At 38.3% G+C, this 12286-nt stretch overlaps 1 protein-coding gene and 2 long non-coding RNA genes across 10 annotated transcripts in view; 1 reads left to right on the forward strand and 2 right to left on the reverse strand.

Annotated features, from left to right (window-relative positions):
• rbms2a (RNA binding motif, single stranded interacting protein 2a) overlaps window positions 1-12286 on the forward strand; it is a 608287-nt gene that overhangs the window by 35292 nt on the left and 560709 nt on the right. For 4 of the 7 annotated variants that reach the window (XR_015502211.1, XM_087273077.1, XM_087273078.1 and 1 more), the window contains 4 exons: window positions 124-234; window positions 779-856; window positions 2594-2684; window positions 3438-4376. Coding sequence is in view for 3 of the 7 variants with exons in the window: in XM_087273077.1 (XP_087129203.1) it covers window positions 124-234; window positions 779-856; window positions 2594-2677 (273 nt within the window). In the remaining 4 variants the exon portion in view is untranslated. Of the gene's footprint in view, window positions 1-123; window positions 235-778; window positions 857-2593; window positions 2685-3437; window positions 4377-12286 lie in introns of those variants that run through there. The other 3 variants (XR_015502208.1, XR_015502209.1, XR_015502210.1) reach the window with 2 other exon arrangements.
• LOC147841617 (uncharacterized) lies at window positions 3757-6669 on the reverse strand. Of its 2 annotated transcripts, none has more exons than XR_015502238.1 (2): window positions 5913-6669; window positions 3757-5516 (listed from the first exon to the last, which is right to left on the reverse strand). It is a non-coding gene; the product is annotated as an uncharacterized LOC147841617 (long non-coding RNA). The 2 variants fall into 2 exon arrangements; XR_015502237.1 differs by having other exon boundaries at window positions 3757-5786; window positions 5913-6634.
• LOC147841618 (uncharacterized) lies at window positions 8631-12234 on the reverse strand. Its single transcript, XR_015502215.1, has 2 exons — window positions 11991-12234; window positions 8631-11438 (listed from the first exon to the last, which is right to left on the reverse strand). It is a non-coding gene; the product is annotated as an uncharacterized LOC147841618 (long non-coding RNA).

The following is a 12286-nucleotide window of genomic DNA, read 5'->3' on the forward strand; positions in this document are numbered from 1 at the left end:
TTATTATCCCCTTTTAGCAATATTTATATTAGATTGTTTACAAAACAAACCACTGTTATACAATGACTTGCCTTATTACCTAATAACTTGGCATATTGACTGTGTTTATGATCATGTGTACAGGGTGCTCTTTTGACCCAGGCTCTGGATCACCAAATGTCCCTCCAGTCCTCGTCTATGATGGGGCCGTTGACCCAGCAGCTGAGTCACCTGTCCCTCGGCAGCACCGGCACGGTTGGAGATTCACCTCAATAAAGCTTGGCTCACACTGTGCTCATCTAAAATAAATGCAGAAATAGACCCTTTTCACATTTCCAGCTTTCTCAGTCGTCATAGTTGGGTAAACTCAGAGCACAGTGAATAGGAGAGAACAACAAATCATTATTCTACAATCCTATTTGCTGAAATAATGACACAAAAACTCAGCAATGGTGTTATCAAGACTTCCAGAAAGAGGAAAACAATAGTGTGAGACTGATAATGGCATTGAAGAATTGAGAGTGCATTGAATATTAAGAACTTTAATAAACCGATGTGCTTGTGCACTGGAATAGCAAAGAGAAGAGGAGGAGTGCAATAAATAAAACCCCCGCCCACTACTTAATATTCAGTTTCTGTTGGAAATGCGTCATCCTACTGGGATAAATCTCCAGAGAATTGACTTTTGATTGAGGTGGACTTTAATAACGGCACAGTGTGAGTCCGGCTGAAGAGTTTGTGATGCTGATCTGTGTGTGTGAATGTAAAAGTGATGCTGGTCTTGTGTTTTTCTCTACAGTATATCCCGAACGCAGCTCTGCAGGGCACCTATATCCCTCAGTTCACCGCAGTGCCTCCCTCTAGTGTCTCATTAGAGGTATGACCCGCTTCTGTGGCTCTTCAGCCTTCAGTGTTTGAAGACTAATTAGTAAAAAAAACAATGAAGGACAGCAATACTGTGGAAACTAAGGCATTAATTAAAAAATATATGAAGAAAGGACAGGACATATGGAATATGGAGAACTATTATATAGTGTACAGAAACATATTAGAGCACAGGGTGTGAATAGAAGAGAGGTGTCCGTTTTAAAATCGTCATAAAACAATAGTTAAGATTGTTCTTTTCCCCATATTGTTACATCCAATTGAAATGGTCCTGAAAAGAGAAAAAAAATGTACGGTGGTGCAGGATTTACTTCAGGAATTGTTTAATTTTTAAAAAAATGGGTATTGCTAACAAAAGGAAGAAATATTGATGAGTGGATGTAAGCAGAGCAGAAAGACATGCTCTCATTGCTCCACTCTAAAGGACTGATAGCTCTGCCCTAAAGTACTGATAGCTCCGCCCTAAAGGACTGATAGCCCTGCCCTAAATGACTGATAGCTCCACCCTAAGGGACTGATAGTTCCTCCCTAAATGACCAAAAACCTTGCCCTAAAGGACTGATAGCTCCACCCTTAATTGACTGATAGCTCTGTCTTAAAGGACTGATAGTCCCGCCCTAAATGATCAATAGCCCTGCCCTAAATGACTGATAGCTCCACCCTAAATGACTGATAGCTCCACCCTAAATGACTGATAGCTACACCCTAAAGGACTGATAGTCCCGCCCTAATTGTCTGATAGCTCCACCCTAAATGTCCGATAGCTCTGTCTTAAAGGACTGATAGCTCCGCCCTAAATAACTGATAGCTCCACCCTAAATGATTGATAGCTCCACCCTAAATGATTGATAGCTCCACCCTAAAGGACTGATAGTCCCACCCTAAAGGACTGATAGTCCCGCCCTAAATGAATGATAGCTCAGCCCTAAATGACTGATAGTCCTGCCCTAAAAGACTGATAGATCCACCCTAAAGGACTCATAGTCCCGCCCTAAATGACTGATAGCTTCACCCTAAAGGACTGATAGTCCGCCCTAAAGGACTGATAGCCCCGCCCTAAATGAATGATAGCTCCGCCCTAAATGACTGATAGCTCCGCCCTAAATGAATGATAGTTTCACCCTAAAGGACTGATAGTCCGCCCTAAAGGACTGATAGCTCCGCCCTAAAGGACTGATAGCTCCACTCTAATCGACTGATAGCCCCGCCCTAAATGACTGATAGCTCCGCCCTAAATGACTGATAGCTCCGTCCTAAAGGACTGATAGCCCCGCCCTAAATTAATGATAGCTCCACCCTAAATGACTGATAGCTCCGCCCTAAATGAATGAAAGCTCCGCCCTAAATGACTGATAGTCCCGCCCTAAATGACCAGTAACCCTGCCTTTTAGGACTGATAGCCCCACTCTAGGGCATTCCATGTGATCAGAGGTGAAGAAAGTAGTTTTGATGGGGAGGGTTTCGTCTTTTTGATCAAATATAATTAGAGCAAATGAATGTTTACAAAATAATGAAGCGCACAAATATTTATTTATTCATGTATTTAAATAAAGTAGATTGTGTGAAATGTGGTCAATGCTGCTGACTCTGAAACAGTAGGTGGTGGTACACACCTGAAGAGTCATGATTGCAATCTGCCACTAATAATAATAATAACAGTAATATTAATACTACTAATAATATGAGTGATGAGTGTAGATGTCTGCTGATGGTGTTGTGTGTCGTGCAGGAGAACAGTGGACAGCAGCAGCAGCAGATCACCATCGACACAGCAGCAGAACACAACAACTACTCCTATCAACACAGCAAATGAAGCTACCGTAAGACTGACACACTCAGACATGGCATCCTGACTTCAACTGTACACACACACACTACCTGACAAAAGTCTTGTGGCCTTTCCGAGTTTTAGGAACAACACATAATAACTTGACTTCTAGTTGATCATTTGCCACAGAAGTGTCTTATATGAAAGGTAAAGGCCTCTAGATTTTGCTTATTTGAGCTCAATAAAATCTGATCATGCCTTGATTATTAATGATTTGATTAGGACAGTAAGGTCTTGCAGGACTCCAAGAGTTCATCAAGACTCTTTGTGTTCATCTTCAACGCCTCCTCCTTCATCTTCATCAGACATGCTCAATAATGTTCATGCCTGGTGACTGGGCTGGCCAATCCTGGAGCAGCTTGACCTTCTTTGCTTTCAGGAGCTTTGATGTGGAGGCTGAAGTATGAGCAGGAGCGCTATCCTGCTGGAGAATTGTCCCTCTCCTGTGGTTTGGCAGCACAAATGTGTTGATACCTCAGGCTGTAGATGTCTGCAGATCTCTCCATACTGAATGTGACCCCAAACCATGATTTCTCCTTCACCAAACTTGACTGATTTCTGTGTGAATCTTTGCTCCATGCGGGTCTTCTGCAGTATTTGTGATGATTGAGATGCAGATCACCAGAGATAAATCCACCTCCTGACACTTCTCCAAATGATCAGCTAGAAGTCAAGGTTTAGTTTGATGCTGAAAATATCCAATGAATATGCTACTGAGTATATGTTGCTGGATGTGATTTTGCAGTGTGTGCTGCGGATGGAGGAGCCGCTGTGGACACACACACACACACACACACACACACACAACACAGACACTCATCCTTCATCTTGTGTTGAGGAGTCACTCAGCCCACAGCGGAGACTGAATAACAGGAATAAAAGCCTCAAGAGTCAGCAGGATCAGGAGGAGGTGAGGAAACACCGCCGCGCTCATTGTTAACGACCGATTCTTTACTATGGGAGGATGAAAAAAAGAGAACTTTGAACATGTGTCTTATTTTTGTGTAAAATATGCAAGCTTTTATTTGGATTTGTTCTTGGGTCAGCAGCAGCGAGAGATTCTGTGTTGTTGTACAGATTTAAGGTGCATTTTTGTGTTTGCGGTTTGATATTTTTTTGCTGAGGAAACCATTTAAAGCCACTTCTTCACATCACTAACAGTGATCCGGTCACTCTAATTCAACTCCTGCAGCAGACAATCTTTAACTTATTATTTATTGCAGAGTTTATCTTTTCTTTTGTTTTTCGGTGCACGCCAGGACAAGTTCATATGAAATATTAGATGCAGAAATAGATCAAATATACGATGTTGTCCTATCAAAGTGTGTGTAAATATAATTTTTTTTATTAAAATCTGAATTTTTTTAGACAAACAAAACAAATGATATACAGTTAAAGTCAGAATTATTAGCCCCCCTGAATTATTAGACCCCACGTATTTTTATCCCCCAATTTCTGTTGAATTAACTAGATATTCCTCAAGACACTTCTATACTGTTTAAAGTGACATTTAAAGGCTTAATTAGGTGAACTAGGCAGGTTACTGTAATTAGGCAAGTCAGTGTATAATGATGGTTTGTTCTGGAGACTATCGAAAAAAATATAGCTGAAAGGGGCGAATAATATTGTCCCTAAAATGGTGTTTAAAAAATTAATAACTGCTTTTATTCTAGCCGAAATAAAACAAGTAAGACTTTTTCCAGAAGAAAAAATATTATCAGACATGCTGTGAGAATTTCCTTGCTCTGTTAAACATCATATGGGAAATATTAAAAAAAGAAGAAGAAAAAAAAATCAAAGGGGGCGAATAATTCTGACTCATATAGACTGTATATAGATTAAATGAGGGACATTTTAATCTAATAATGAGCTGTGAAACAGTCTGTGCCTAGCATTACAGTGTTCAGCATCAGTCACTTTAATTTAAGGGTCCAAAATAATGCATTAGTTAAGCATTAATTAACAGCTCATAGTCAAAAACAAGAGCACTGGTAATTAATGGTTAACATATTAAGGGTCTCGAATTATACATTAGTTAATGTTAGTCAAATCATGATTAGCTCACATTTATGCGTCATTTCCCAGTACTGGGTTGCACATATGTTAAACATATGCTGGTATAGTTGGCGGTTCATTCCACTGTGGAGAACAAAGGAACTACGCTGAAGGAAACTGAGCATGACATGAGCAAACGCATCATTCACGAATAACTAAACATATAGTAAAGGCATTTTAACCATTATTTACAGTTTAATACACCATATATTATTTCCTTCAGTCACTTTGTAGGTTAACTGAACAACAAGCTACTAATTATGTTTAATTACTGCTGGTTTGTAATTATTTATAGCTGAAATAGTGTAATAAACACAGTTTAATCTCATGTTCTAAAGTTATATCCACATTTATAAAGGTCATAAATACAGTGCTAATGAAGGAAATTTGACTCTATATACTGAAGTGAAAGTAAAATCAACTTTAATTATGGCACTTATTGAGGCATAATCACGTTTATTAAATAAAGCAAGCTAATAATTAAGGCTAAAACGTCATAAATACTGTGCTAATAAAGGACACTATTGTAAACTCAAAGTGATATCCACATTAGTTTTGGCACTTATTGTGGAATATTCAAGTTTATTGATTAAGAAAACCTAATAATTACGCCTTAAAGGTCATTAATACAGTGCTAATAAAAACAATTTGACCTTCTATTCTAAACTGAAAGTGATATCCATATTAATTATGGCACTTATTGGGGAATATTCTAGTTTATTAACTAAAACCAGCTAATAATTAAGCCTAAAAGGTCATTATTACAGTGCTAATGAAGGAAATTTGACCCCCTATTGTAAAGTGAAAGTGATATCCACATTAATTATGGCACTTATTTAGGAATATTCAAGATTATTTACTAAAACAAGCTAATAATTAAGGCTTAACGGTCATTATTACAGTGCTAATGAAGGAAGTTTGACCCCCTATTGTAAAGTAAAAGTGATATCCACATTAATTATGGCACTTATTAAGGAATATTCAAGTTTATTGATTAAAACAAGCTAATAATTAAGGCATAACGGTCATTATTACAGTGCTAATGAAGGAAGTTTGACCCCCTATTGTAAAGTGAAATCCACATTAATTATGACACTTATTAAGGGATATTCTAGTTTATGACTAAAACAAGCTAATAATTAAGCCTAAAAGGTCATTATTACACTGCTAATGAAGGAAATTTGACCCCCTATTGTAAAGTGAAAGTGATATCCACATTAATTATGGCACTTATTGAGGGATATTCTAGTTTATTGAATAAAACAAGGTAATAATTAGGGCTGAAAGGTCATTAATACAGTGCTAATGAAGGAAATTTGACCCCCTATTCTAAAGTGAAAATGATATCTACAATAATTATGACACTTATTGAGGAATATTCAAGTTTATTGACTAAAACAAGCTAATAATTTAGGCATAAAGGTCATTAATACTGTGTTAATAAAGTCAATTTGACCCCTATTCTAAAATGAAAGTGATATCCACATTAAATATGGCACTTATTGGGGAATATTCAAGTTTATTGATTACAACAAGCTAATAATTAAGGCTAAAAGTCATTATTACATGGTAATAAAGGCAGTTTGAGCTAAAGTGAAGGTGATATCCACATGAATTATGGCACATATTGAGGAATATTCTAGTTTATTGACTAAAACTGTTTTTAACTAATGCTTATTTTTTAACATTAATAAATGCTTAACTAATGCATTATTGTGGACCCTTAAAATAAAGTTACCGACTGCTCATTTCTATTTTAAAAATGTATAATGATTAATCTTCCATGTCCTGCGCTGTTACTAGAGCTGAAATCAGAGATTTTGTACCTTTTAGTGTATATAATTCCACCAGAATATTTCAGGTTTTGAATCTGTCTGTGTGTGTGTGTGTGTGTGTGTGTGTGTGTGTGTGTGTGTGTGTGTGTGTGTGCGTGCGTGCGTGCGTGTGCGCGTGTGTGTGTGTGTGCGTGTGTTTAAAAGTGCATTCTAATGTACATAGTGTTTGCTAGTCTTCCAGTGTAGAGGAAGTGACTTTAAGTGGTTTGTAGCATCAGAAACAGTGATGAGAGCAGAGAGCTGCTGATCTGGATCTCGTGTTGTTCATTAAACACACACACACACACACACACACACACACACACACACACACACACACACACACACACACACGCAGGAGAACAGCATCTGAACAGGAAACTCAACTGGCTTTATTGTTATGCAGATTTTGGAGCCTTGTTTTCCAATACCCTGTATTTTGACACTCATTTTGACCCAGAAGAGATGCAGTGAGACCCTCCATATACACATCATTATTCATTTATTATTATTATTTGTAAGAATTTTGCCCGTTTTCACAGTCATTATTGCTTTTATTACTATTACCATTAATAATAATAATATTAATAACAACAACAATAATAATAATTATAATACAATTGAAATCAATGGTTACAGGTTTCCAACATTCTTCAAAATGTCTTCTCTCGTGTTCACTTGAGGGGGAGTAAATAATGAATAAACTTCATTTTTGTGTGAAATTATTACTTCAGTCATTATTGATTTTATTATTATTACCATTAATAATATTATTAATAATAATAATATTATTAACAACAACAACAATAATAATAATAATAACGATAATAATAATTAATATTTAAGTGATTTCTGAAGGATCATGTGACTGAAGACTGGAGTAATGAAGCTGAAATTTTATCAATAAAATCACTGGAATAAATGATTAAATTGATTGATAAATTACTTTTAATCAGTTATTTTTTAGAGCTCATTAAATAAATGCAGCCTTGGTAAACAAGGGAAGCTTTTTTTTTTTTAAGGGGTTTATCTTTATTGGATAGGACAGTAGAGTATTGATAGAGGCAGAAGCTCGTCTGACCCCAAACTTTTGTAACTATATATATATATATATATATATATATATATATATATATATATATATATATATATATATATATATATATAAGTAAAAGACTAATTTAATTCCATTCTTTATAATTAAACGAACTCAAACGAGATGTTTGAGATGAATATATAAATCGATATAATCTGATTTGCTTACATTCCAAACCTTGCTTGTTCACTTGTAAAGTTCAAAATAGTTGCTGATTGGATTCAAGCAGATTGAGTGTTTTATTAATGACTCTTCTGGAAGCCGGAGACAGTATGTAGATGCACTATGAGGTGAGGAAAAGTACACTTTAATATGCTGTCCTCTGAAAGCAGCAGAACACAGTGCTTTTATTACAGGTAAAACTTGAGATTCAAGTCGGTGGAGCAAACATGATGCATCTTTCCATATAATATAAACATGTTCTGTGTGAATAATCAGACGGGTCAATGTGTTACGTGAGGACGTTGGAAAACAAGGCTGAGTTTCTGCAGTTTTTCAGTGTGTGTGCAGTCATTGCTTTCTTCGTTTCTCTCTTTAACGTGTGTGTGTGTGTGTTTATCTTGTGGATGAGGTTAGCTTTATTGTTTGAGCAAAGCTTTTACTCCTCCCTCAGGATTTCCCCTGGTTTGTGTTCTTCTTAAAGGGACAGTTCACCCAAAAAAGACAATTCCGTCATCATTAATTCATCCTTCACTTGTTTCAAACCTTTAAGAGTTTCTTTCTTCTGTTGAACTCAAAAGAAGAGATTTTGAAGAATGCTGAAAACCTGTAACCATGGACTTCCATTGTATCTTTTTACAATATGGAAGTTAATGGTTACAGGTGTCTAACATTCTTCGAAATCTCTTCTTTTGTGTTCAGCAGTAGAAAGAAACTCCTATAGGTTTATGAGCACTTGAGGAAATGATGAGGAAACTAAATTTCCGGGTGAACTCCATCTTTAACTCCCTCATTCCTAGCATTTTGTTGTGTGTGTGTGTGTGTTGTTTTTATGTGTGCAAATGAGATTCTTCATGTCTTTCTCTCTGCTGTTTGTTTGTTGTTTTACTTGAAATGTTCTGTCCTGGTCAATAATGATGCACTTCCACTGTTGTTTTTTTGATCATGTAAAAAAGAAATGGTTTTATATCATTGATAATCCAGTAGAAAGACTGTTTGTTTGCTCCTTTTGTACACTAAAACGTCCCGATACATGTTACAAATGTCATATATCAAAGACTCGTTGTTCAGTATAGTGCGAACAGTCCAGTTCCAGAAGCAAATTCTCCATTCATTTTCTCCATAGGGCAATTCTTATCTGATAAACATGTGAAAGCAGCGCTAATGTGAGCTCTGAGGATGTTCAGTTGGCTTATTCAACTCGTCCATTCACATTAATACAACTTATTCAAACGAAATCATGTTTGAAATAGGTAGTTCTGCAGAAAAACTACATTACCCATGATGCTTTGCAGGACATTCACCAATTAGTGAGTCACAGTGAGCAAAGCAGATCTTTAGCTCCACCTTAGGGATAAGGGGAAGGGCTGGAGGGTAGAATTGGGCTTGGGCCTTACCATGTGCTGTCTTGTTTTTTTGTTTGTCCTTAAATGCACAGAAATTGGGCTTTTTGCAGTGCTTTATGGGATTGTAGTTCTTATTGGTGAGATATTCATCGTCTATTGAACGTCTGTAATGTTGATTACCCATTGGTTCAAGGCTTATCATAGCACTTAAACTAATCTCCCTGAGGGCAGATGAATGAGGGGCACTTCTGGAAGCAGCACTCACACACTCTGCTGAACACACACTCAAGGGCTTTTACAACACTAAAGGTCACATGACGCAGTTCGAGGGGTTCCTATTGCAGGGTTTCTCAACACCAGCACACCAACAGTTCGGATGTCTCCCTTCTTATGTTCTGATGAGTTGATTGAGGTGTGTTTGATTAGGGAGAGGTGGGAAGTCTGTACTGTTGGTGTGCCTTCAGGAGCAGTCCATCATAAGATGTAATATTAGGTTAGATTTAGGTTGTGATGTCAGGTGACCAAAATTCAATGTCTAGCCAGTGTCTAAGGGCAACATTATTTTGACGTCCAATAACAATGACAAATGATGTTGAGATTTGGTTGATTTTAGGTTGTGTTAGAAAGTGAGCAATATCCAACGTGGAGCCAACATCTTAAATCAATGTCATGTTAACGCAAATACTGACATTTATTCGTCAGGTGTGGCAACCAAAATCCATCGTCGGATAGACGTCATAGTGGTAACGGCCACACAATGTCAAGCTGTAACATCATTAGACGTTAATATTTGGTTGTTTTAGGTTGGATGTTGGACATTGATGTCAGCCGGACATTGGGTTCTAGGTCAACCCAAACAAAATGCAACGTCCCCACAACACTGGGGTACAACTTCAATCTAACATAACGTTGATGTCATGTGACTGCTGAGAGGGTTGGGAAACACTGTCCTATTGATGCATTTGACATTTAATACATGTAAAGCCACGGCCTTAAGCTAAATACCTTGCGTAGATTTGCATTTTCACTTTCTTGTGCAATGTAAACATGAAAACACACACAGCTCTGAGCTAGAAGATCATCAGTCTGAAATGACATCATGCATCAGTTTTTATAGAGAAACGGCTCTCATTCAGACCCAAAGAAGTCATTTGATACAGTTACCAAAGATATGGAGACACAACACGCCTGTGAAACAGTGAAAAACAATCACAGATCTTCCTAAAAGCTAAACACAGAGCTGATGAGTTCCTTTCAGAAGACTTTAATTCAATATTTCTCCACTTTCCAGTGTGATTTTATTGTCGATGTTGTTTGTCAGATGTCCGGTTTTTCACCACAGCGTTCACCTCATGAAGGAAAATGAGATTTATTTTTGTTTGTCGAACTTGATGAATCATATATCCTCCATTAATGACATGAAACAAACACGGTTTTGAAACTGCGAAATGTTGAATCGAAACTTTTGGATGTCAGTAGTTGTTCCTATGAATCTATTCAGACGTTTGCCTTCTATTTGAACAAATAGCTGCTAAAGTTTCAGACCAGGCTCATGCTGAAAACGTACCCCGATATACATTTCTGGAGAGCGCCAAATAATGTTTGTTATCGCAAATCCACCAGAGGCCGCTGTGTGCGCTTTTTCAGATCTCAAAATTTTCCCACCTGCTGTTCTCATGTAAATCCACCAGAGGCCGCTGTCAACAGACTGACCGACTGACCCACCCTCCTCCTTCACTAAACCCAACCAATAGTGTTTTCAAAAGCACCGATTGACCCGCTCACCCCTTCCTTAAACGCAACCAATAGTGTTTTCTAAAGCACCAATTGACCCGCCCACCCCTTCCTTAAATTCAACCAATAGTGTTTTCTAAAGCACCAATTGACCCGCCTACCGCCTTCTCTAAACCCAACCAATAGTGTTTTTAAAAGCACCAATTGACCCGCCCACCCCTTCCTTAAACCCAACCAATAGTGTTTTCTAAAGCACTAATTGACCCGCCCACCACCTTCTCTAAACCCAACCAAGTGTTTTCAAAAGCACAGATTGACCCGCCCACCCCGTTCCCTAAACCCAACCAATAGTGTTTTCTAAAGCACAGATTGACCCGCCCGGCCCCTTCCTTAAACCCAACCAATAGTGTTTTCGAAAGCACCGATTGACCCGCCCACCGCCTTCTCTAAACCCAACCAATAGTGTTTTCTAAAGCACCAATTGACCCGCCTACCGCCTTCTCTAAACCCAACCAATAGTGTTTTTAAAAGCACCAATTGACCTGCCCACCCCTTCCTTAAACGCAACCAATAGTGTTTTCTAAAGCACCAATTGACCCGCCCACCCCTTCCTTAAATTCAACCAATAGTGTTTTCTAAAGCACCAATTGACCCGCCTACCGCCTTCTCTAAACCCAACCAATAGTGTTTTTAAAAGCACCAATTGACCCGCCCACCCCTCCCTAAACCCAACCAATAGTGTTTTCTAAAGCACCAATTGACCCGCCCACCGCCTTCTCTAAACCCAACCAATAGTGTTTTTAAAAGCACCAATTGACCTGCCCACCCCTTCCTTAAACGCAACCAATAGTGTTTTCTAAAGCACCAATTGACCCGCCCACCCCTTCCTTAAATTCAACCAATAGTGTTTTCTAAAGCACCAATTGACCCGCCCACCACCTTCTCTAAACCCAACCAAGTGTTTTCAAAAGCACAGATTGACCCACCCACCCCGTTCCCTAAACCCAACCAATAGTGTTTTCAAAAGCACTGATTGACCTGCCCACCACCTTCCCTAAACCCAACCCATAGTGTTTTCAAAAGCACAGACTGACCCGCCCATCACCTTCCCTAAACCCAACCAATAGTGTTTTCTAAAGCACCAATTGACCCGCCCATCCCTTCCTTAAACCCAACCAATAGATTCCTCGTTGGACTCTAACTCGTGTCTCAAATCTGTTGACGTACGCAGTGAGCCACTGGACAAACTGCTAACAGTGGAAAATCCGTCCATACTGAGGTAATAAATCAGCGGGTAAGCCTGAAAAGAAACAGCATCATACCCCCCCCTGTAGCGTTTGTTTTAAAGACGAAATGCAGCCATACGTACTTCTGGCTACATAATTCGTGA

Source organism: Danio rerio, chromosome 11, assembly GCF_052040795.2.
Source record: "Danio rerio strain M-AB ecotype USA chromosome 11, GRCz13ab, whole genome shotgun sequence".
NCBI classification, from domain to species: Eukaryota; Metazoa; Chordata; class Actinopteri; order Cypriniformes; family Danionidae; genus Danio; species Danio rerio.